The following is a 26,673-nucleotide window of genomic DNA, read 5'->3' as shown; positions in this document are numbered from 1 at the left end:
TATGATTGTCTTACAACACAACCTAACTTGAGTGGTCTTTAAAAACTTTATATTGAATTGTAACTGTGTCACATAAATACTTACCTTTATTTTTATCGTATTAGAATATCTACTTGACAGTTAAAAGATTTGAGTCAAATATACTAATGATCTCCCCGTTGTTAGATCTTCAATTTACGAGCACACACTCTTTTCTTCCCTATAACCATCCTCATGGTTGTTTTGTTTTAAGCAATTCAATATTGATTTGTTCAAATATACATATTTTCCATATACATTTAAATAAAATCATATGTAAAATTTTCACAACCTAAGCATAGGAAAATACTCAAATTTTTAAATTTTCAAAGTTACTTTAAGGTAGATATAACTGAGACCTAATAGTATCTGTTTATAATTGACATGTACTAAGGTTTATTTTATTCCATGTCGAAATTACTTTCAATCTTAATGATTTAAACTCTTTTGCAATATTCAAAGGATACCATGAAAATAATATCTAAATATCAAAATCACCGAGGTGTCCCCAAGATCTTTCACGCTAAATTTTAATTAGAGACTTCTTGGTTTCACGTGAAAAAAACTCCACTTAATACAATAAAATCAATAGGTTATATAAGAAACATAAACTTACTTCCACATACTTTATAATACACATAATTTTCCCTCTTATTCATCTCAAAACCGAATGAGACAACTAACTTTAAAATACTCATCTTAAAACTAAATAAGAAAATTAACACCATTATATTCATCTCAAAATCAAGTGAGACAATTAAGTTGCATGACTACGTGGTATCAATAAAGAGATAACTTTATTAACGTATAAAATAATTTTGTTAATTTGAAAACCATCTACCTTTTTTCTATTGGCACAAAGTTTCTCAAGGTTATACCATATTATTTCATTAATATTTTTAGTACGAAGTACAATTTTATCATTCATATCATGTAATTCCAAAAGATATAATGAACAAAGTGCCTCATCACTAACCATACAAAGAGTTTCCAAAAAACCCAAATATAATTTTTCTTTATAGTTAATATTTTTGACACATGATGCCCTAGTCATGAACTTCCATGCTCTCTAGAACAGATGGTTGTCCATTATGAAAAAGGAAACTCTATCAAAGCTATATTAGGGTTTTTTTTTCAAAATTATATTCGACCAGTCAAGAATATAGGTTGTTATCATGGACATGGAGATATTTTAGCATAATATGAAATAAGTCATGAATTTGTTTTGGTTGAGATCTATGATTTGATACTTATACGAAACTAACGATCTCCCTTCAACATAAATGGTTATTCAACAATTCTATGAGTATGATATTGATTGTGTTGTTAACCTGAAATATAATATATTAAAGGATATGTAACCGTAATTTTACAAAGTCACCACATAATTAAAAAAAATTAAGAATATTAGCTCCATGTATGAGAAATTATAGTGTTCGTGAAGAAGTGATATAAATAGATTATGCATCATTTTATCTTCACAATAGTTTTGTATCATTTTTATTTCTTATAAGATTTTTTAACAATCCAAATTTCCTATAAAATGATGTTGTATTTTTCTTTTATGTTCACTCTGATTTTTGTCCTACTTATTTATTTATTTATTTATTTATTTTGGTAAGATTTTATTGAGAAATTTCCTCAATGGACATTAAAGGAAGAGTATTATGGAGATATATTTTTGCATTTCTATTTCTTCTTAGTCTTTCACATCTCTTTGAAAGAAAATTTGTTAATATTAATTTCAATTTAGAAAATAAAATTAATTAGATTTAAAATTGTCTACAAATGTGAAAAACAGCAATAAAAATGAGTAATAAATAGTAATTAGTAGGAATATTCTTTGTTACCCATTAAAAAGGTTGGATATAAGTACCGATAATGCAAAATTAATTCAAATCAATGACCACTTAAATATATTATTAAAAATACAAAAATGACGTGAGTTCTAATTTTGGATGTTTAATATCTATAGAATTTTCATATGATTAAAAACTCAATTTAGATAATTAGGATGAATATAACATTTAGATGACCAATACGACAAAATGTGAAAGAGAATAATGTTATGAATGGTTATTTACCACAATGACTTCATAATATTTCATTTAAAAGTAACTTATATGAACAAAAAGATACGCATGGTTGTTTTTATTGTCAGGAGCTATAAAGATGTCTAATGCATATAACGCGTGTGCTAGATAGCTAAGCTTACAATTTTGAATTTTGAAGTATTTGACAATTCACTCTAATAGCTACGTAGAATGGGTAATAAATTCTTCACACACATGAAATCACTTAAAATAAATAATTTTTTGTTAAACTTTGGTAAACAACGAGTTTATAGTATATTCTAGAGGAAAATTCCTTACACATTCTTTGAATTTTTACATGAGTGAACATTAACACGTGCATCGTACTAGTATCTACACTAATCTAAATTACAAATATGAATATTTAAAATAATTTTCAAACAAACAAATTAAATAGTCATCATGTTATAAATAATAATTTTTCAAGTGGGATTGTTTTCAATGTTAACCATTTGTATTGATATACTTTATTTTTTTAGTTTAGATCATTAAAATAATTTGTCAAATAGTTGCTATACCAATTAGCTGCGTCTGTTGGTATTCGCTTGAGACTATCATTAAAATCAACATAATAAAGCCCCCAATTTCTAGAATAGCCTGCTTGAAATTCAAATGTATCAAAAGCTGCCCATGCAAAGTAACCACGAACATTTACACCAGCATCTATAGCTGCTTTGGTTGCGTTAATATGTGAAGCAATGTAAGCAACTCGATGTTCGTCCTTCAATGGATTTGGGGTTTTGAAAGAAGCAATACCATTTTCCGTTATGTAGATTTTTGGATTTTGGTAATTTTTCTTAATATAAAGCAAGAAGTCATATAATCCTTCAGGGTAGACAAAGTTTAAACCGTATTGATCCATGTAACCAAGAGTTTTTCCTTCGATGTTAGAAACTTCTGACATAGCTAAGGCATCAAAATTATCACCAAAAACTTTTGTTCTATTTGATTCATGTCTAGCAAAGTGAGAAGTATAATAATTGATCCCGATAAAGTCTGTGCTTCCATTTAACATTTTCTTATCCTTTTTTGTAAATGTGGGTAGCCTGTTCCCCACTAGCTTTCTCATTATTTGTGGATAATCTCCATGGAAAATTGGCTCCAAAACCCATCCCCAATAGAAATCCATTAGTCTTTTAGCAGCAGCCACATCCTCCGGATTAGAGCTGTAGGGAACATAACTTCCCGATGAAAGGGCAATTCCAATTTCTCCCCCTTGTATTGCTTGAAATTTTTTTTTGTATAAATTTGATGAGGTAGCATGGGCAATGAGGAAATTATGAAGTATAATGTATGCTTCTGTACATATTCTACCTTTAGTTGGGCATGCCTCAACAGACATATTATCAATATTATACATGTATTGAAATACAGCTGTGACCTCTCCCTCATTGATTGTAGTCCAATGTTTTACCCGATCTCCATATGTTTTGAATAAGAGTTTACTAAAATCCTTGAAATGCGTCACAATAGAGTGATTTAAGAAGCCACCAAATTTTTGTTGAAGAGCTAATGGATAGTCAAAGTGCATGATAGTCACAAAAGGTTCAATACCATTTTTTAGCAACTCGTTGATCAAATTATTGTAGAAGTTGATACCTTCTTGATTTATACCTCCTTTCAAGGTTCCATTTGGCATTATTCTATTCCAAGAGATGGACATTCTATAAGAGTTTACTCCAAGCTTCTTTAAAAGTTGCACATCCTCCTTATAGCGCTTATAATGTTCAATCTTTTTGGAAAACTTATCGACATCTAAATATACACCTTTTTTATGCTCAACTATATCATCCCATATACCTAGTCCTCTTCCTCCTTCATGTTCCGCTCCTTCAATCTGAAGGGCAGAAGATCCAGCACCAAACAAAAAGCCATTTGGAAATGATCCTCGACTCGGAAAACTTGGTGAGTTTATGAATTTTAATATAGAGTCATATGTATTATTTGTAGCCCATTCTCCAATCTGTGAAGAAAGTGATTGGCGAAGTTCAACTGTTTTCTTCAAGGGAAATATAACTTGTGCATGGGTAGAAATGTTGGATATCCAAACAAACGACAAGATTGCAAGAACAATTTTAGAAATTCTCAAAGATGACATAATGTATAACTTCTGCATCCAAAGATATTTTTTTTGGAGTTTAATGATAAATCACAATTACTCAGTAGGAAGAGGAAAACAAATTTATACTAGATTTTTATGTGCGTGACAACTTGTAAGTTGGTAACAGATGTTTTTTAGAAGAAATTAAAAATGTTACAGCGAAAATCTATGATTGTATTCTTTTTAGAGTTCTTTAACTCATACGAATACAAATCATATTATTTATAGACTTTCCAATTAGATAAAGTTGTCACTAGTTTCATGATCATTGTGATATTTTTAATATAATAAATTTATTGCAAGTACGTTTATGTTACATCTTCATTAATAACGACTTTGTACCACGCGCATTAACACGTTACCATATTGTAGAACACATACAAATTTAATTTTGTCACATTAAACATACATTGTCAAAGTACATCCTTACATAGGAAAGACAAATTAAATTTACAATTTTTTTTTATTTTCTTGGCCTTTGTTACCAAAATCCAATATATAGTTAAAATTCTCGTATATTATGAATTATATTTGTAGATGTCATTTTTCTATTTTCTTTGAATCTGGGTCTAGTTCGCCAAACATATTTACTTTATTTTGCAATTTTTAACATCGGTATCTAATTTTTTATATATAAATAAACAAATTTTTAACCTATAAAATAAAACATTTTTATAAATTTATGTACATATACAAGAAACATATTGAAATTTTAAATTTAATATTTGAAAATAAATTAAAAATTAATTTATTGATAGTATTTATTATTTAGAAAATAATTAGTATTAAATATTATACAAATGCAAGTAAATATTTTTTTATAGGAAAAACAATGGCAAATAACTCATCAAAATTATTAATATATTTTTACTAGACCTCTTTGGATCCTAAACCGTTTATTTATAACCTAGGACCTATTAAGTGTCATTAAATTCAGTTCATTAAACTCAGCGTGGTGGTATTCTTTTTTCAACTGTTGTGATAAGTGTTTTCCTTAGTAGTGATAGACAAGTGACTAACACTTGATGGTTTATGAATTATCCTCAACTGATATTCATAATACTTTGAATACTCTTTTGATTGAGAGAAGATATAATATGCATGTTATACCCTATATTAAGGACCATAACCTATATAGAGAGTGATGGACGATTAGGATGTCCATTATTTTGAAATGAGTTATCTTGACAGTTAATCATATTTGAACTCATATCCAACAAATTAATTCATTACTAAATAAAAATGTAATTAGTCCTTTTAACTTTACTTAACCATTTAATCAATTAAGTCTCTTAATTTGATAATAATTAATATAAATATATATGGTCACACAATGATTATTGGAATATAATAATTAAATAATATTTATATAAAAAATATTTCAACAATCTCCCACTTGGGAAATAAATCTTAATAATTATATCGGAGTTCTTTAGGCATGTATCCAAATGATATTTATCTTTAGATTTCAACTTTACAATCTAGTCCAACTCATACATCAATAATGTGACCACCGCAACTTTCGTCACTGACATATAATGTGACAAGACTCTGACAACCACCACATCAATGTACTTGATGGCATATATCGACATGGATGAATGATGTCGCACCTCGAAAAATGGGGATACGACTTCAAAGCGAAGCGCGATCGCACGCTCGCAATGATGGACTGAACAGAGTCGCCACCGAACTTTATTTATTCCTAAAAAGGAAAGGGAAAATATCGATAAAACCCAAGACAAAAGAAAGGATAAGATATGGTCATCGCAACCAATATCAGGGTTCGGGAGTCGATTACGCAAGGGGAAGGTATTAGCACCCCTCACGTCCGTTGTACTCAACGGGAACCATTAGGTCAGTTGTGTGCATTAATGTTAGTTGAAATGTTAGGCTTTTTGAATTATTAGGTGGTAAAGAAAGAGTAAAAGAGAGGAAAATGTTTTTGGATTTTTTAACGAAGGACTAAACCTAAGTTTTTTATTAGTGGGCCTGACAAGATTTACAAATCCTGCTCCTACGTATCTCAAAAGAGAAATCAAGGCTTATGTAGTTCTGGGTAGAAAAATGTTTGTTTGTTGGTCGATTTTAGCGAAAGCTATATTGTATTAATCGACGAAAACATTGTTTTACCCAAAACAGATGAGGAGTGGACGCATACCACACATCGAACGGATTTATAGATCTACATTCGGAAAAGCGTTGCTTATCTCTACTCAACAATCGTGGCCGAAACATTGTTTTGTATCACTTAAGACAATATATCTTTCATTTATGAAAAAGGTTTTTGATTAATCGCACTGCGGTGAGAAAGAGTTTGATTGGTTGGATGTATTTTGAGTGATGGCGAGAACTTGGATGAGCGAGATATACATCTCGAATCCTAGCCTCAGGAGTGCATGGTATACACCATGTTCCATTTCCATCTTTATTGAAAAAGTATTAAGGTAGGAATTAGGTATTTTGAAGTTTGAAAGACGAGTACTTATGACTTACAAGCTCTTACAGCTTGGGTCTAATACTCGGGACTATGTCTGGACATTCCACCCAGGCAGTCTGTTTCTTTCCAATATTGCTAAGAAAATGATTCGGATATTTATGAATGTTTTGGAGGGAAGACGAATATTTATGGCTTGCAAGCTCTTACAGCTTGAGCCTAATATTCGGGATTACAACTGGATATTCCCTCCAGGTAATCTTTTTCTTCCAACTTTATTAAGAAGATGGTTTGAGATGTTTACAGGTGTTTTGGAGAGAAGACGAATATTTATGGCTTGCAAGCTCTTACAGCTTGAGCCTAATATTCGGGATTACGACTGGACATTCCATCCAGGTAACCTTTTTCTTCCAACTTTATTAAGAAAATGATTCTGAATATTAAAGAGAAGACGAATATTAACGGCTTGCAAGCTCTTACAGCTTGAGCCTAATATTCGGGATTACGACTGGACATTCCATCCAGGTAACCTTTTTCTTCACGTTTTAATTGGAAAATGATTTGAATATTAAAGAGAAGGCGAATATTAACGGCTTGCAAGCTCTTACAGCTTGAGCCTAATATTCGGGATTACGACTGGACATTCCATCCAAGTAACCTTTTTCTTCACGTTTTAATTGGAAAATGTCTTGAATAATAAATTAAAATAATCAAAGTATAGGAGTTTGAAATTATTGAAAGTTAAGTTGATGTTGCTTAAGAGCTCATTGTAAGAAGGCCCAAGAATAAGCCACGTGAGGTTGATGGCGATGCTTAAAAGCAATCGACTTACAAGGGTATGAAAATGGGCTCGATATTGAATCGAGAAAAATAATTTTTATAGTTTAAAAATGGTTTTTGAATGAAGGATGCAATTAAAGGATACCAAATTTGCGTTATTATGTGATATTTACCATTATTATTTTTTGAATGGTTTTTCTTTTTATCAATGAAATTGAGATGATTTATCATGATCTAAACATACCTCACACCTAAAAAAAATAAAATTATATTTTACATAAATCCCAAAGAAAGTATAATCATTTAAGTTATATTAAAAATAAAATAATAAAGATGATTAAACAATAGGAACATGTTAGTAGTAAGATTATTTAATTAAATGTGAGAATTGAAAGAAAGTAATTATATATGTGAGAATTGAGGGAAAAGAGGGGACAGTAAAAAATATTGAAGAAACCCCACACAACACAACTGGGTATCGAACCCAGGACCAAAGGGTAGCTAAGCTAGCTCCATTTCCGCCAGGCCATGACTAACTTACTGTTAGACTTGCAGTGGCCCAAATGTATAAACAACAAAATAAAATAAATAGATAAAATAAAAAATAAATAACAAAAGGCCAGCATGGGCCAAGCATTTGGGCTAAGACAAAACCAAGTGCCCAACAGTCCCTTAGACTGACTGGGTCTGGGTCGAAGGAAACCCACTCCGGTTTGGCCCGAGGTGAGGTGTCACCGGGGGTACGAAAGCAACTCTCTAGCCACGGGATATTTGATGATGAGCAGAGGAGAATAAATCTCCATTAATGGCTAGTCGGCAGTATTTAATGGGAAAACGGTGGGTTTTAATGGGAAAACCCAAAAGCCAACGGATAATAGAAATATAACACAGATATCAAGTTCCAAAAAAGAAAAACTTTAAAGACACACATCAAAGGCAAACTTGAAGAAATCAAATATTGGCATTTAAGACTCGGTTCTTCTCTTCCAAGAGAAGTCCGAACGAGATCTTCATCAAGGTGAAGAGCTTTCCACCTTCTCTCAAAGTTATGGCTATGAATGGACACCACAAAATTAAACAGAAATCGGAAGCCAACACTAACCGCTTGCGACAGGTTCGACGGAGATGTGAAGAACGATTTTTGGATCCTTCGTGTCTGATCTGCGGAAAGGTAGAGGTTCTGGCTTATCTCCTTCGTCCCTTTCTTTGATTAAAGCTTTGATGTTCTCCCCCTCCCCTCGTCAAAGATTTTTTTTAGGGTTTTCTTTTAACTTTTGTTATCTCGTAGAATTTTTTTTGAATAGTAGCCGCGCCTCTCTCTCTCAGTCCCCCCCTGATTAGGATTTTTCGAATCTATTTATATTCACAGCTAGGGCTTTGGTTTGATGCTCAACAGCTCAAAGAAGCAAATTCCAGAAGTGCTTTTGTGTGCTCAGAAACAAATTTAGCCTGTTTTACGCTATAATCCGGAACTGGTACCATGAACTCCTTCTTTCTCTTTGAATTTGTCCTTATGCTCAATTTAGGAAATTCTTTGAAATTTTACTGCTTAGTAATTATTTTGTAGCTTCGGTTGTCACAGGAGTTCTGGATCGGTGAGGATGAGAAGACGGGGCTCCCTGAAGGAAGTTTGAAACTGGTCGGTGAAGGTTCCAGGAGTGTGCCTTCCAGAAATAACATGAACTCGAACTTGAGAACAACTCTCTGTCCATAAGGCCTAGCAGATTGGACAATAATATCCTGAGGATTCTCAAACGCAACAATAACCCTCTCACAGGCACCCTCAAGAACAGCATTGGCGAATTGATCAAAAGAGCGAAGTGTCCCCATGAGCTTTCTACCATCTCTTAGCAATATAAGAAGTTTCTGCGGCAGAGGTAATAGGAACCAAGAGTTTATCATGTTTCCTAAACACACTGCTACACCTTTTTACAATTCCTTGATCTGCTATATATTGTAGTTCTGAAAATGATGAAGGCCCTTTCTCACGCCCAGAACCATCAATGTGATATCAGTCATCCAAATGCAGCTGCAACTCCTGGATGGTACAGAGATGGTCTTTAGGCACACCAATGGACTCCCTGCTTTGGTAAGGACCTTGATCACTAGCTTATTTTGACCGAGAATTTTCTTCAGTTAATGATCTATTACTATCACAGGTTGAAGTGAATGGCCGGACTGACCTTGGATGTTGTTTATCCTTGCCTTGGCTCTGGTGTCGCTTTAGCACTTGGAAAAATGGTGGTGATTCGAGTGAAAAGGTAGGAAATGTAACTGGTACAGGATTGCAATAATTTCTTGCTACAACCTGTTGTTGGTGCGACATTTAACTGACCCTTGCATTGTGAATTGGTAGGTTCGCCCTGTCACAATTTCGGCATTAAAATGATGTTCTTTTCTTCTGCTTCTAGGCTCAAAAGGGGCGGTCAGATGGACTTGAAGCCAAAGTAACAAAAATCCTGCCTTGTAAGTTACACCATGCCGACATTTACTTACGGTAGACTTCCTCTTTGCCCATGCCAATCCAATGCATCGAAACCTGGTAAATTTTGGTAAATTTATGCAGAAACTCGTTGTGTTTTGATGTTGCAGGAGGACATACTGAGTTTGGTTTGTGAGCATAAAGGTTGGAAGCACCTGCTAGCATGTCCTTTTGCTATGAGAAGTGTCACCATCATATATACCAATATTTAAGTCGGCATCAAATTCTTTTGTCATGTGTAACAAAGACCTTAGTTGATCTTGAGCTAATGCCTTTGTTGGAAATATGTACAACGCACATGAGGATGAATTCTTAAGCAACTCTTCTAGAACAGGCAGGTTGTAGCAAACAGATTTGCCACTTGATGTCATTGTAGCCACAACAACATTCTTCCCGGCAATGGAGGCTTGAATAGACTCTGCCTGATGACTATACAATTTGGAAACTCCAATACAATCTAGTGCAGATCTCGTTTTTTTCAGATAATTCAACGGGGATCTCACTGTAAATGGCTTTTCTGGCACATATATCTTCAACATGCACAATTTGTCCTTCAGATCCAATTCCTTTCTTAAGATGTTCAACCATGTCCGCAGCCATTAATGACCTTGTGTCATGACACCCAGTGCGGTCCATGTCAGGTCTTGAGGAAGTTGAGCTTCTCTTTACATGTTTTGATTTGTTTTCTTTCCTGGTAAAATCACGGTCCTTGACTGCTGCAAGCAGTTCTTCAAAGGAAACTCTCACGTTCATCTCATCTCTAATTTCAAACTGAAGCTGTTCAAAACCCCACCCAAGACATTTTCGGAAAGAACAGTCCCTACTCTTTAATGTACTGACAATCTTTGAAACATAGAGCGACTTGCGAACTCTTTTCAGATTATCCTCAATTTGATCTTCATTGTTACTTGAATGATTTACTACAACAATGACATCACCAAAACTTGCCTTCTCTATGTCATCTTACAAAACAAACAAGATGGGGACAAAGAAGGGAGAGAGGCTTCATGTCATGGAGGCCAAGTTTGACTCCAAACTTGGCAAGCTGATCAAGTGCTTCTTCCAGTAGACCCGTGGTTATCTTCCTACCCTGCAAATGAAGAAAGGCAGAAAAAATATTCATGAAAGCAAACGACTTCACAACTATCTTCAACCACGGTGGACACAAGCATGTGACCCCACCACCATCATTGCCACGAAATCCCTTCAAACATGCCCTCTTGAACAACTTGCAATGTCCAAGGGCCAAATCAGATAAACAGTTCACCGAGTCCAAAAGCTTCGGAAAAAAAACCTCACAACTATGTTTTCCAAGAGCACTCTGGTTAGTACAATCCAATGTATTCAATATGTGATGATAAGGAAGCTCTATCCCCTTTTCAGCCTCCACAGTTTTCTCTTTACTCCTTTCAAAATTGGATACATTATTATGGTCAATTTCTCAAGTAGTTTCACGCAATTCTGACAAATCTCCCATTATATTGGACCATGCCGTATCCGCAAGATTCGATGTTTTAGCATCGCAAGCAACATTTGGAGAAGAGAAAGCTGAATTTGGTTTCTCTGTTGAAGTCGGTTCCTTCTTGACGAATGGAATCAAAACGAGAAACTCACTGGCTTGTATGAGATAAGAAACAACTTCATCATGTAATTGCAATTTATTACCCTTGAAAAAGAGATGGAAATTGGGGTTTGTTTTTTGTTGGATAATTGTTTTGGATTAATGAACTTTGGGTTAATTGGTTAATTTTTATGATTGAATGGATTTGGATGTGAAATGGATATGAAATGGATTTTGGTTCCAAATGGATAATGAAAATGGATGTGGATTTTTGGTATAGTTTAAAACAAAAAATGGATTTAAAAATAGGGTTGGGTTATTGGATATTTGATTATAAAAATGGATGTGGATTTTTAGGAATAATCCAAGACTAATTTAAATATCAATTTAATTAATAATAACAAATCAGCAAAAACCAAATTAAAAACAAATTAATCTATAATTCATTTAAAATTACTTGGATACCAACTCTAACATTCATTTGGAAATTAAAATCGATTAGAGTTTGAATCATTAGTAAAATAAACAATTACGATTAAATTGAAAATTGGAATTAAACTTAATTCGAAATTAAAATCAAATTAAAAATTAAAAAAAAGTCAATATTAAAATCCATTTTATAATCAAAAGCACCAAGATCAAAAAGGCCTAGACAACGACCAATGTGTAACAAAAATATGGAGTTGGGAATGAATATATGCAAATGAATTTTTAGGCCAAGTGTCAAATAAAAATAAAAAATTCAGGGTCAAAATCGGGGTATGACAAATGACATGAAAATTTCATGTAATGTAATATCTGAATTATGCTTATTTCCAACATGTAATATCCCATATACCCTTAAGTGCTCTAAAAATTGTTAGTTGAGACCAATATAATAACTATTAAACTCAATTTGACTTAATTAATATTTTTTAGACTGGCCTTTTATTAATTGGTACATGAAGGGTCATTTTGATAACATTATTATTGGGCCACTTACTCTTGTAGAACAAATTATAAGTGTGGTATCACTTAAGATTTTTTCCTACCACTCTTATTCATTTTTATCCACACAATCCTACCAATTATTTGTGACCACTTGATTCTCACCTTTTGGCCATTTCACCACCACACATAGTGATACATGTTTTTATGTATCATTTTGTTTCTTCAGTAGAACTTTAACACAGAGGAAAAAGTTGGAGTGGGGAAAGAAGAAAAAGCTTGTGCAAATAAGTAGGAGAAACATGGAGGAACAAGAATATTAATATCATCTTCATCATCACCACCATCATCTCATCTTCATCATTATCCACCATAGTCTTCACTAACTTAATGATCCTCTCCATATGAGGTGATTTCTAGATAATAATTAGCTTTTTGTGGAATATAATCTATGTTTTAGGAGTTAGGATTTGTTTGAATCTATGATGAAATTGTTGTTGTTCATACTTCTCATTGATGCTATATGTTGGGGCCATGTTGTTGTTGAAGTTATTGTCTTTGACTGCTTGATGCTTATGTGTTTTGTTTTTGAAGTTATGGAGGTTAATCACATGAATTCATGATAATATATGTTTTAGAATGGTTGGGTGTGATTAAAGTTGGAACAAAGAGTATTTAGAAGAGGTATTTTTGGAGATTATGCTGGTGTCAATCGATTAGTTGCAGAAAAATTGCATAACCAATCGATTGGTTCATGAATTGTGAAGAAAAATCTGAATTTTGATGATGTCAATCGATTGGCTACAGTACCCCAATCTATTGGTCCTGTCCAATTTCACAAAAATAGAAGTCAGTAACTTCATACAATCGATTGACTCCTAATGCAATCGATTAGTTTAGTCTTGTTTTATCGAAAACCACTTTTTCCATGTTTCTAAACCACCTTGGATGTATTATAACTTGTACCTTGATATGTATGCATTAGATTAACATTAGTTGATCGATTTATATGAGTTTGTGTGTGTTTTAACCTAGAATCCTGACTAGGCTAGAATTATCGGTTAATGAGTTTGATAACTCGTATTGATGAACAAATGGATGCGTTAGGAAGCTAACATAAATGCCTATGATATAGAGAGATGTCTATGTGACTTCTTCCGCTCAATCTTTCCCTTTTAGTATGATTAACCCCATCTTAGGATCATCAGACAAATGTTGTTGATAACTTGAAAGTGGAATAAGTTAGATTGATACAGGTTTATTGATAACCTTTCCTATAGACCTTGTAGCAAGTTATGTTATCTTGTACACTTTAATATATGTTATGACCTATATGTTAATGTATGCTATATATGTTGTTGGCTTTGGTACTTGTGTGTGTGCGTGAATTGTTGTTGCATTGATTATGCTATGATTGGTTGATTGTATTGGTTACACTATAATATGACTAAAACTTATGAGTAAGGTAAACCTAGGAGAATGTTAGGTAAATGACTTATAAAGATAACTTAAGTCATGAAATGATTTAGATAGTGTTGTACCCCAAAATATTCCCTCCCCTTTTCTCACCTATTCATCCAATCACTTGATCAGGAGATCACTTGCATACATTCATAATCCATCCAAATGCATCATTCCTTATGGATTCAGAAGAAACTTGGGCTTATAAATCTAGGGTTTGTGTGGATATCAAAGCCCAAAGACATGGGCTAACCATATCACCAGCATGGGGGATGTGAAACCCTAATGATGGTGCTGAAGGTTTGATTTCAACAAAGGTGTGACCAGACAATCTAGGGACTTCCAAGCCCTAATTCCTCAAGGCATGACTACCAAAGCTCTAATCAGAAGATGGTGAATCAGACGAACTTGGTGGCTTCACTGTGCGTTCATGACCCCTCAATCTTCATCCTTCGTCAAGTTACTTGACCTAACCTTTCTGGGAGCATTGGTCTTGGTCCAAAGTCATTGGTGTTATTCATATGGTTATGGATATATCTGTGGTCCTGGTCATCTGAACAACCAAACTTCTTGTGTTTCAAGCCATTTGCTGGTCATGCCATTGGTTCATGGATACTATATCAAAACCCTAACCTTATGGTCTCATTTCCTGACCTTATTCATAAGCATTATCAATCAAGTTATTTTCTTTTCAAAAGTCAAACATCCAAGTCATAAATAAACCAATTGTGAAACCAATTCCCAATCATTCTTCAAACCATTTCACTCCATTTCGTGTCATTTAAAACCATTATATGTGATTCTACACAAGAAAATACAAAGTTTGACATTTTTGACCAATTGTTGACTTTGGTCAATAGTTGACCTTTTGGTCAATAGTTGACCTTTTGGTCAACTTTGACCAAAGTCAACCCAAGGCCCTAATGCCCTAAATTTTCACCCTAATCATCAATCCATTATCCATTTACAATAAAAACACAAAATTAATTTTTGCAAATTGTTAACTTTGGTCAACAGTTGACTTCTTGGTCAACTTTGACCAAAGTCAACCCTAGGTCCTTAGTCATCCCTAATCACCAAAGGACTGACCCTAACCCTTATTCCATGCTCCATGTCCATGTTGACCTTGTTTTTTCCATGTGGATTTGTTTTCTTCACTTTAATGCTAACTTGGTCATGTCTTGAACTTTGGAGTTTATTACTTTGTCCTGCTGCATTTGCCAAGTCTCAACCAACATGTTGCCAATAGATCTTGAACCAACATGTTGCCAATAGGTATTGAACCAACATGTTGCTAATAGGTCTTGAACCAACATGTTGCTAATAAGTCTTGAATCAAAACCACAAGTGTGTCAAAGGCCAAGCCAACAAGACCTAATGACAAGTAGCTTACCAGCACTCAACCTTGCCTTGCAAATACCTTGTTATACCAACCTGCACATCAGAGTAGCAATAGCTGGTGTGCAAGCACACTCCATCTTTTCCATCGCAGCAAAGGTGCAACCCTGTCACAAGACCTGCATCTACATCAAACAGCAGGGTGAAACATTGCAGCTTGCAACAAGAAACACATCCTTATTGGTCTTGCATTAAGGCCCTGCTGCACCAAGCCAAATGGACAAGCAACTTGGTCCTGTTGAAAGTCCTGCATATTTCCAAGTCAAAACCATAACAAGGTTACAAGACAATGATGCAGAAATTTGGAAGTGACTTATGAAGATTCTACATAGAATGTACACCTGGTTTCACCGAAATCCCACTTTAAGATTGAGAATTTTCCCAACCCCATAGCTACACACCAAAGTGCTCAAGATTGGAACCTGGTAACCTGCAGTGAACATGAGAATCATGAGGCTTTAACCTATTTCTAACAATGAAGTCAGAACCTGCTGAATATTTTCCAAACTCAGAACACCATGTCCTTGCATTTAATACTTGTTACCCTGCAAACTGCAATTGGCTATGCACCAGTCCTGCAACATTCAAGACAACAACATCACAAACCATCCAACATGACCAAGGCATCAAGACCCTGCAACTTGCAGTAATAACAGGCAATGTATATCAATGTTAAATGCTAAGCTGCAAAGTCAGAATTGAGGCATTGAGTGGACCTGTAACACACTGGATGTAATGCCATGAAACATGAACCAAATACAACATAAAATTTGCTACCACCTGAGTGAGTTCCTAAATCTTGCTAGCAAGGCAACTGGTCATGGCAGTAGAAACAAAATTTAACCTGCAAACCACAAACATGATTACCACATGATCAAGCACCTCAAGGATAAATTCATGAGCATTACATTGGTTCACATACCCTGCACAAAGAAGATAACCCATCTCAGTCCATGCCCTTGTTCCAAACCTGCATCAAAACATCAATCCAGGTCAGTGCAAAAGGAAGCAAGAGATGTGTATAAGCAGTGGAAAAATAAACAGGTGTGAGATTGTAAAGCAATTATCAAACCATAAGCCAAAACATAACACTCACCATAATGCAAAGTCATTGACCATGGCCATTTAGAGGTACCTATTCAGCAGGTCGTGAATCTAGGTACAAGGCCAAATCCACTTAAGTGACAACTTGCAGTAGCCAGTTTCAAGTTTCAAAATCAGACATGCACTAACTAACATAAGCTACCTAAATTAGCTGAGTTTCTATTTCCATAACTAACTGAGTTATCAGTTAACTCAGTGAGTCAACATTAACTAACTCCAACCCTTATCTAACAGTGATACACAAGTAACGAAGGGTGAATACTTGAGTTCAAAGTCAGGTAGCAATCCTGTAGAGCCGAGTGGACCCATAGGATAGAGGAACTCACTAAGATTATTATCTCACCCCATCAATGTTGTTGCTTTTCAGGTGTTTTTGCAGGTTTGATTAAGAGGAGCTGCTTGATGATGTTTCGACATTGTTGTGATGTTGTGATCTTCCGTTGTGGATTTTGTACAATAATAAATATTATACATAGATCTTAGATTTTTATTTAGTTACTTTTCATATCTTGTACCATATGTTGTATATTTTATCTTGGTCAAGTATGTAAATGATGTCTTTAGGCTCTTATGTTGTATCAGTACCAAATAATAACACTTGTATGATATTATTATTATCTTGGTCAAGTATGTAGAATAATAACACTTGTATGATATTATTCTAGATATATATTATACAAATTGTTATAAGCAAAATTCCATTTGAACTAAATCATAAATATCATTTCTATTCAAAATAAATGTCCATCCATTCATTACATTATCATTTACATCATTCATACAAAAGAAAACACAAAAAAATACAATTTTTACAAAAATTGACTTTTGGTCAACTATTGTCTTTTTGGTCAACCATTTGACCAAAGTCAACCAACATATTTTTTCATGACCTAAACCCTAGTACTCCTTGTATATTTCTTCTTGCCCTTCAATGTGATTCCATCGTCATTTTTTTTTCATGAACAAGAAACCTCACGTTTGTGTCAAGTTTGGTTTTGGTCATGCCTTGGATGCTCTTGCCAAACCTTTTTCCTTGCCTTGTAACCATGTCCAATTTCCAATCAGTCCTGCACCATTTAACATACAATACATAAAAAAGTAACCAATTATTCAAGACATCCACATGGTTACAACATTGCTTTAGCAAGCATGAACAAGGCTGCAATATTCCATAACAACCATCCATGACATATCATGTAGTAGCCCTAGCATCTTATGCATTCTCGTGGAAACTAATGCATTACCTATCATATTAAACATTCCATCATAAAAGCATGCCAAGTAGCCAATCATCCATGATCATATAAGACAATATGCACATGACACACAGTTAGCAACATGAACATTTCAAGCATATAATACCTAGCATACAATAACAGTTCAGCAACACGAATTGCAACCAAGTATCACGACAATTCATCAAATAATTAGCATCACATAACATAACAAAGAAAACCATGGCAGGATATATCATAGCACCATAACTGGGCAATGCAGAACTAGTAGAAAAACAATAACAAAAATGCAACATTTAACAAGTCAAGGCAGTCAATACACACCTGCATCAACCACAACTTGACCTATACCTGCACTAATCAAACCACCTGTAAAACCTGCAAATTGCAATTGAACACGGCCTATGACTTAAGATGAAATCACTTATTTTCAGCAGGTCATAAGCCATTTCACTAATCTCATTTAATCAATAACCTGCAATAGCCAGTTACCATTTGATTCACTAACTAACTAATCCAACATTTTCAATAAGTAAAACTAACACCACACTAACAAAAGCTTAATGCAATTACCAAGCATCACTAATTACAAAATCAACATTAACTAACATTCAACCTAACTAACTTTTCAATCATCTAACTAACCTAACAGAAGTTCATAACTAACTAATAACAGAATTTCTAAATCAACTCCAACTAACTCTCATGCTATCCTAAGTCTAACAGAGTTTAACTAACCCCAAACTGAATTTGCAATGCATAAGAGTTAACAGAGCTAACTCTGTTAATGACCACCGTCCCTATAAACTCTTACCATCATCTCCATTCGAGGGGCACAATCCATTTTGTTCATTCTCAGAAACCTCTCAACATCAGTCTCTAATTCTCTCCCTCTCTGAACTCACCCTCACCAAAGCTCCATTACTAGGCCAGTGAAGCTTCACGTAGAAGTTTCAATCGGTTAAGCTTGAACCTTATTCAACAGATCCCTCTCCTTACTCTCACGCAAGGGTTTAATTGAAATCCCTCATCACTTCCTACAGACTAAAGTCACCAAGAAGAAGAAGAAGGCAAGATCGAGGATCCAAGAATTGCATACCTGAAGAATCTCTGGTTTTCTTGTTCAATATCGTCACCTTTGATTACAACAAAATCCGAGACATTCCTCCATTCCAGAGGTAGGCTTTACTCCTTGTTTCATCTCGATTTCCGTTGCAATCATGTAGTGATGAGGGTCAAGAATTGAAGCCCTCACACGAGGAGCTTCAATTCCTTCGGATCTTTGTTTAATTTCCATCTCCAGACCTAGGGTTCATGAGTGTTTGGATTCGGTTAGTGTTCTACACGTGGTTTAGGTTGAAATTGATTGGAGATTCGGATCGGGGAGGATGAGACGGTTTTAGTGAGGTGTTTAATTGGAATTTCAGGCGGCCACCGCCGGCGGAAGTGATTTCTGGCGCGGTGGCCTACGGTGGTCCATCGGAGGTGGCTTGAGCTGATGGACTCAGTGACATGGTGCGCATTTGTAATTCATTTTCAAATTCAGTTTTTGAATTATCCATGTGCTGAATTCTCCTTTGGCTTATGAATGAGCCTCCATGGTTTGGGCCTGGCTTGAATTACTGGTTATCCTTCCATATTACTCCCTGCACCCCTTGCACTGAGTTGGATTGAAGTGGGACCTCGGTGGGCCTTGCCTCCAGGCCCACACATTTTTTGCTTCTTGGAACTCTATTCAGGGCCTTACCCCCCTCTACAGGCCCATGTTTTTTTTGTTTTTATTATTTGTTAGGTTGTTTTGATCAATTGTTTTTCCATATTAATTCTTAATAATTAGATTAATTAGGAACTCAATTAGAATTAACATGTTCATAATCTTGTAGAATTTAATTAGATTTTGGTAGTATTTTAATTAAAATTAATTGTTCTAATTAGAAATAATTAGAATAATTAGTTTTAGTTATATTAAATTCTAGATTTAATTCCTTAATTGTTTCTATGAATTTGACCATTCTAACCCTAGGATTTTAATAGTAAAATTCATCTTCCGTTAGGATTAGGACTAAATTTAGATTAATCAACCATTTTAGTCAAGTTAATTTTCATGAGATATTTGATTAATTTGACTTTAATCTTTGCATTATCCCTTAAAAACTTGTACATATTTTAACCTTTAGATTAGATTAACCATAATTAACCATTAATTCATCCCTTTGATTTAAGTTGATCAAAAGAAAATTTGATTAACTAAATCCTTTGATTCATGTACAATCTCACAGTCCATTCAAGTGATAAAAAGTCCATTGATCACTTGATAAGACTATTTCTGTAAAGTTGGGGATCTCAAGGCCTCAAGTTCAGACTTTCATACAAGGCATCCCAGGCAAATCAAGTTGTGGATTCTACAAGGCATATCAAAGGTGTTTTTTTTAAGATCTTGTCAATCAATATCAAATTGGTGACATGATCCTTAATAAATAAGGAATGAATGAGAGTGGAGAATCCTATTAACTCATTTTGAATATCTTTGAGTACGGGACGAATGACCCAGTTGCTCATTGTATTCACCTCTATTCATAAACTTTATCACAATTCAAATCATATGATTGTCAAGTGTCTCCTTCCAAAGCAACCGTGCAATAATCAGAGGTCTCCATCAACAACTTATCAATCATGATTCAATTTGTATGACATGAGCCTTAAGTAATAAAGAATGATGAAAGTGGGGAATTTTTATCCTTGTCTAGAGTATCCTTGGATACGGGACAAGTGACCCAATTGCTCAAGGTATTCGCCTTTGTTCATAGACTTTAGTGTAATTCGAATCGAATGATTGATAAGGTCTTCATTATCATAAGGAGTAGCAACGACTCATCTCTAACAACTTGAAAGTTATGATGAGAATCATACGCCACGAGCCTTAAGTAGTAAATAATGAATGAGAGCGGAGAATTCTATTAACTCATTCTGAATATCTTTAGTGTGGTTCATATCAAATAACTGCCAAGTCTTCTTCATCTTCCATTATCAATATATTATTTCTCTTGCCTCATTCATTTACTATCAGTCGTAGTAGGCTGAACTACGAAAGCTCTGACTTTCTCATTGCACGGTGATAATATGGAGGCACGAGAATTTAGATTCTCCGCGAGCTACCCTATTTATTAAGCTTAGCTTATTTATTTCTACCATATTCTTCATTCTTCATTATTCATCAAGCAATACCATACTTCTTTGTTTCCTACAGTGATATATTGTTCATTGTACCCAAGAACACTTTCTTATGGGTCTCATACCTACCATTTTAGGATATTTGTCCATCTTGTGAATCAGTAGATGTTTACCTTGATGCCAAACACTTAATTCCTTGCCTTTGGTTACGACAATACAGTGGGTATGTGTGTTCCCCTCCACATCTTATTTTGTACCTCTTTACTCTATGGTTAAAAGCATTTGCCTTCATGGTACCCCAAGCCACCATGTTCTTTTGGTACAAGTTACACTATTCATCAACACAATTATACCCTTGAAATTGTGTTTGTCTTGTTAGTACTAGTTGCATAAGCAATTATCTCATTATTTGTTTTTGTGGTTCCACGAACTAAGAGTGCTCTGACTTTCTCATTGCACGATGAGAATATGTAGGCACAAGGCCTCAAAATCTTGGCGAGCACAATCCTAATTATTTCTTCTTCCGTCTTAGGGCCCCATCCATATCTCTCATGATCCATTATCTACTTTCAATCATAACCATTCAACATAGTGATATATTGCTTTCTTTGAAACCAAATACAATTTTATTTGGAATTCCATATATACCCTTTTAGGACACTTTTCCACTTTGTTCCAAGAGATGTTTGCTTTGGAACAAAACACTTAATTCATTCTTTTCGGTCATGACAACACAGTGGATATGCCTAGTTTCCTCCACATCTTAGTCGTGCCACCTTTACTCTTGGGTTTCAAATACCCTTACCCCTATGGATTCCAATATATGCTTACCTTTGGTTCCAAATTATACATTTTCAATCACTATTACTAAAACCTTCAATTCTTTGATTTTGATCACTTTTCTCTATTCATTCTATTCATCCCCGTGATACATTCATATTCTACCTTCATTCACTTCATGTGATATACTGTGATCTTTGAGCCAAATACATTATCTCTTTGAGCTCCATCTTGTGTCAGCTTGTGAATCAAAAGATGTTTGTGTTGTAAAACCAAACACGTAATTCATTCTTTTCGATCATGACAATACAGTTGGTATGCCTAGTTTCCTCCACATCTTAGTCAACACCAGTTTTACTCTTAGGTTCAGATTTCACCCTTTGTTGGAGTTTAAATCATGTTATCATTTGGTTCAGACCATACTTTGATCACCATCTCTTTTCATCTCCCATCATTAGTTCAATGAACTACGAAGCTCTGAATTCCTTATTGCACTATAAGGATACGTACGCATGTGGGCCACAATCCTCTCCGAGCATTTTATCTATTATTTTCCTTTTCCCTTATTCTTTCACGAGTAATCCTTAGATATAACACTCATTCGAGAAACAACAATCAAAACGGTCTCATGGAGTACCATGGATGTTAGGGGTGCTAATACCTTCCCCTTTCATAACCGACTTCCTTACCCAGTTTCTCTTTCCCCAAGTTTTATCGATGTTTTCCCTTTCCTTCGGGAATAGATAAAGTTCGATAGAGACTATGTTGTATGTTCGGGTGTGTGATGCGTTCGAGTATATTTTTGTTAGCTTCACCAATAACCATACGCAACCACTACATTTTTCTATAGCCCAAATGATTCATACGATTCAACCTCATCCCATCATAGCCCCCCGCATATGAACACCCGGACATCACATCGCCATAACACCCAACCATTGTTTGACTTTATTACACCATGGGAACCATATCTTCGTTTCCAAAATGATGACAAATGATGACAAATTTGTCAAATACCGTTGGACCTTCCACCAGTCCTTCAAACCAGCCACCATTGCACCATGTCAGCACTCAAAGACCCCAAACACCTCAGAGAAATCGTGACAGACCTCGAAGGTAAACTAATACACCAGAATGTGGAACAGAGGGGCGTTTCAATCGGACGTGTCATTGACTTTCTTGTCAATTTTTATGTATTTTAATTTTATATCATAATATTAATAATTATTTTTCTTTACCTATTTTATTTTATTTATTTTATTTATTTCTATTTTATATAAATATAACATATAAAATTTTAAAAAAATATATTCAAAGTATGCACCACATGCAATAGTGCATACACTTCATATCATAAAAAGCACATGTATAATTGTATCTACTGTGTCAGGATAATCTGTGCATTATGGATCTCGAAGTTGCATTCTATTCATCCAAATATTTGTGATAAGACTTTCGTGTTTAACCATCCAGATAAAATCTTTGATCCATAAACTAGAATCATGAGTTTTTAAATCTACATCAGAAAAGCTATTATTGCTTTTATCATACTCCTCTCCCATCCTCTCATAACATGGCACTATACAAAGTTATCCCCAATCTTTAGCTTCAAGATTAGTTTAAGAAAATAAGCGTTATCCATCTCATCAAGGTTCCTCAAACCTAAACCTCCCATATGCTTTGGCTTGGTTATAGTTTTACACTTCATAGAATGAATATGTTTACCCTCCTCAGAGTCACCCCATTTAAAACCTATTTGGATATTCATATCAACATAAGTAATTGAAGCCATAATCATTCTGATTAACTTATCAAGAAGATCAACATCATGCAAGATGAAATTCATAAAACTCCAAATCATATTATCATAGGCCTTGCCTACGTCTACTTTGACAAAAAAACATTTCTTACCTTTCACAAGATTCATACTATGTAACATTTCCGGTGCCACAACTATATTTTCATCTATGCTCCTGCCTGGTATGAAGCCAGTTTAATATAGGCCATTTAACAACATATGTGTAAGAATGATGAACACTCCTCTAGGGCTTGAGAGAAAAAAACGGTTGAACCAAACTTAGGAAGATAATCAGGAGATCCGAAGCACAAAAAGGATAAAATGTGGTGAAAAGAGCATTCACGAGGAGACAACACAACCTCTAGTGCATGAAAAAACACCACATATCCATTAAGTAAGAATGGGAAAGGGGTGGACATTTCTTATAAAGCTATGTATAGAATATTCCGAACGTGTATATTTTTATTATATCATTTACATGAATAATGAATCGAATAAATAGGAGATACAAGTTATGGAAATCAATTTGTTGCCAACAATAGCATAACATATCAGCTAAAACTAAGGCAACAAATCAACACACATAATGGTTAATTTAAATATATAATAACTAGACAATAATTTTAAATTGTTAACAGCTATAATTAAGGAGTTGAGGCAAGGATCAAGGAACTGCTACAGTTACGTGACTGTCCTAATACGCCCCCGCAAGATGGAGAAGTTGTCAACGACGCCAATCTTGGAGAGAAGAAACTCATGATGAGGTCGAGAGAGTGGTTTCATTATTAAATCTGCTACTTGATGACTGGAAGGTACATGAGACATTTTGAGTTCACATTTTGCAATGATGTCATGAACGAAGTGATATTCGATATCTAAGTGCTTCATTCGTGAGTGGAACACTGGATTTTAAATAGAAGCTGCTATACCCACAAAAGTTAAGATGTAGTAGTTTCAATTGTGCGATATTAAGCCTTTGTGGAGGATCTCGCAACTATAGGTTGTTTCTTACAGGACCAAGAAATGGCATTGGGTCCGAGATAAACTATGTAGGCACCCGTGGACTTTTGATCAACAGTGTCACCGCCCCAATCTGCATCACAAAAGGCAGTGAGTTCAAGATTTCGGAGACCATGTGAGATAGTGTGCTTGAGATACCGAAGATAGATGGAGACCATGTATGATAGTGTGCTTGAGATACCAGAGAATGCGTTTGAGAGCTTGCATGTGAGTTGCCGAGGGTACTTGCATGAACTATGACAACTTATTGACACCAAATGCCACATCTGGTCTAGTGATGGATAAATAATGCAAATATCCAATAATGCCGCAAAAAGAAGTAGCGTCACATGGAGGTGTATTATCATGGGTGCCAAGGGAACAAGTAGTAGACATTAGGGTTCCTACGGGCTTAACATCAATCATATTTCCTTTTTGCAGTATGTCTCGAATATAATGATGTTGAGACATGGAAATTCCGATGATTGTAGGAATGAGTTCGACACTAAGGAAATGACTTGCTTCCAAGATCTTTTAGAGAAAACTTTGTAGCAAGATCAGCCTTGAATTTGTTTAAGAAGTTGATATTGTTTTCCGTAAGAAGTAGTTCATCAACATATACTTGAAAATAGGCAGTGATATCATCGTGATTGTAGATGAAGAAAAATGAATCTGATTTGCCATTGAGAAATCTAGAAGCAACCACAAAGGATTTTAATTCATTGTACAGGCTCGAGGAGCTTGTTTTAGACCATATAATGCTTTGTGGAGCTTGCATACATGATCAGATAATGTAGGATGAACAAGGCCATATGGTTGACCCATGTAGACATCTTCAGATATGGTACCATGCAAAAAGGCATTGTTAACATCCATTTGGATTAAATTCCAGTCTTTTGAAAGTGCAATACACAATACCATTTGATCGTTTGCGACTTAATAACAGGACTAAAGGTGTCTTTATAATCAATACCTGGTCGTTGATGAAAACCTTTTGCAACAAGTCGCGCTTTGTAACGAGCGATGGATCCATCCGAATTTCTTTTTAGGTGAAACACTCATTTGTTTCCAATGACATTAAAATGAGGTTTGGGAGGAACTAAAGACCATGTACCATTGGTCATGAGAGCTATAAATTCTCCAGACATTGTTTGTTTCGACTCGTGGCACTGTATTGCTTTGGATACACACGTTGGTTCTTCAGCTGGTGGTAGTGGATGTTTAGACACAAAAAAAAAGTTTCTTTGATTTGAATATTCCTGCTTTTCTACGAGTGATCATGGAGTGATTTGGCATTACCAAAGTTGAAGCTTGAGAAAGAGAACCTGCTGCAAGTGATTGAGATGAAGATGAAACATGTACAGGTGGTGATTGAGGTGGGGAATGTATTGTGGTTTGAGGAGGGGAAGGAGGATTGATGGGTTGATTGGATGGTGAGGTGTCACTTTAGGTTAAGGAGTTTTTTGGTGATCTGGATGAGGTGGGGGTGGCTGAGCGGGAGATTTGAGTAAGGTTAACGGGGTTAGATTTTGGGATTGGTATTATAGAGGTTAAAGGTTTAACACCATAATCTATATTTGTAGAAGGTTGTTTAGAGTCTGGATCAAGGTGAGATATATGTGATGGTTTATTTTTGTTTGGTGAGTATGGGAAAATGTCTTACAGAAATTAAACATGTCTTGAATGATGGATTTTGTTATTTTGAAATGGAAGCAAATGTATGCACTTTGTGTGAGGCTATATCCAGGGAACAAGCATGGTTCAGATCTTGGTTCTAACTTATTATTTGTGAATGGTTTAAGCCAAGGGAAGCATAGACACCCAAATATTTTTAGTTTTTTTTTGTAGTTTGGGGATGTTTTAAATAGTACATGGTGTGATGTGCTCGTGTTAAGATCATGAGTGGGTAACCGATTAATTTGATAGGCTGATGTTTGAAAGGCATATGACCAAAAATTGGAAGGTAGGGAGGCGTGGTTTAGGAGGCAGCAAGAAGTTTCAATAAGGTGACAATGCTTTCGTTCAGAGAGACCATTGTGTTCAAGGGTATGGGGTGGGGTGGTTAAGTAAGATATACCATTGACTTGTAAGAATGGTTGGATTTTTATAAATTCTCCACCAGAGTAAAGGGTTTTAATTCTAGAGTTAAATTGTCTTTCTACCAAGTTTTTGAAAATTGGAAATATTGTTGGAACATCATATTTGAGTTTTAGAGGGTATAGCCAAACATACTTGGAAAAATGGTCCACAAAAATTACATAATAACGAAAACCATCGATTGAATTTCCTGGAGCCGGTCCCCATAAATATGAGTACAAAATTTCCAAA

The 26,673-nt window shown here is 34.8% G+C and overlaps 2 protein-coding genes, 1 long non-coding RNA gene and 1 pseudogene across 5 annotated transcripts; all 4 read right to left on the bottom strand.

The window, feature by feature from the left end:
• Positions 1–2,586: 2,586 nt before the first annotated feature.
• Positions 2,587–4,227, bottom strand: LOC127102359 (beta-glucosidase 24-like). Its single transcript, XM_051039737.1, has one exon. The coding sequence runs from the start codon at positions 4,225–4,227 to the stop codon at positions 2,587–2,589; it is 1,641 nt and encodes a 546-aa protein (XP_050895694.1).
• Positions 4,228–8,971: 4,744 nt separating this feature from the next.
• Positions 8,972–9,331, bottom strand: LOC127102358 (sm-like protein LSM1B). The gene has a single exon (XM_051039736.1). It carries the CDS (start codon positions 9,329–9,331, stop codon positions 8,972–8,974), a length of 360 nt encoding a protein of 119 aa, XP_050895693.1.
• A 738-nt stretch (positions 9,332–10,069) lies between these two features.
• On the bottom strand, positions 10,070–11,601 carry LOC127102357 (ATP-dependent helicase hrq1-like; annotated as a pseudogene).
• A 5,462-nt stretch (positions 11,602–17,063) lies between these two features.
• Positions 17,064–19,252, bottom strand: LOC127105867 (uncharacterized). 3 transcript variants are annotated; one of them, XR_007795155.1, is made up of 3 exons: positions 18,697–19,161; positions 17,922–17,975; positions 17,064–17,429 (listed from the first exon to the last, which is right to left on the bottom strand). It is a non-coding gene; the product is annotated as an uncharacterized LOC127105867 (long non-coding RNA). The 3 variants fall into 3 exon arrangements; XR_007795154.1 differs by lacking the exon at positions 17,922–17,975 and having other exon boundaries at positions 18,697–19,252; XR_007795156.1 differs by lacking the exon at positions 18,697–19,161 and having other exon boundaries at positions 17,922–18,690.
• Between the last annotated feature and the right edge of the window lie 7,421 nt (positions 19,253–26,673).

Source organism: Lathyrus oleraceus, chromosome 7, assembly GCF_024323335.1.
Source record: "Lathyrus oleraceus cultivar Zhongwan6 chromosome 7, CAAS_Psat_ZW6_1.0, whole genome shotgun sequence".
Classification (NCBI taxonomy): domain Eukaryota; kingdom Viridiplantae; phylum Streptophyta; class Magnoliopsida; order Fabales; family Fabaceae; genus Lathyrus; species Lathyrus oleraceus.
This window is presented reverse-complemented; position numbering and strand designations above follow the sequence as displayed.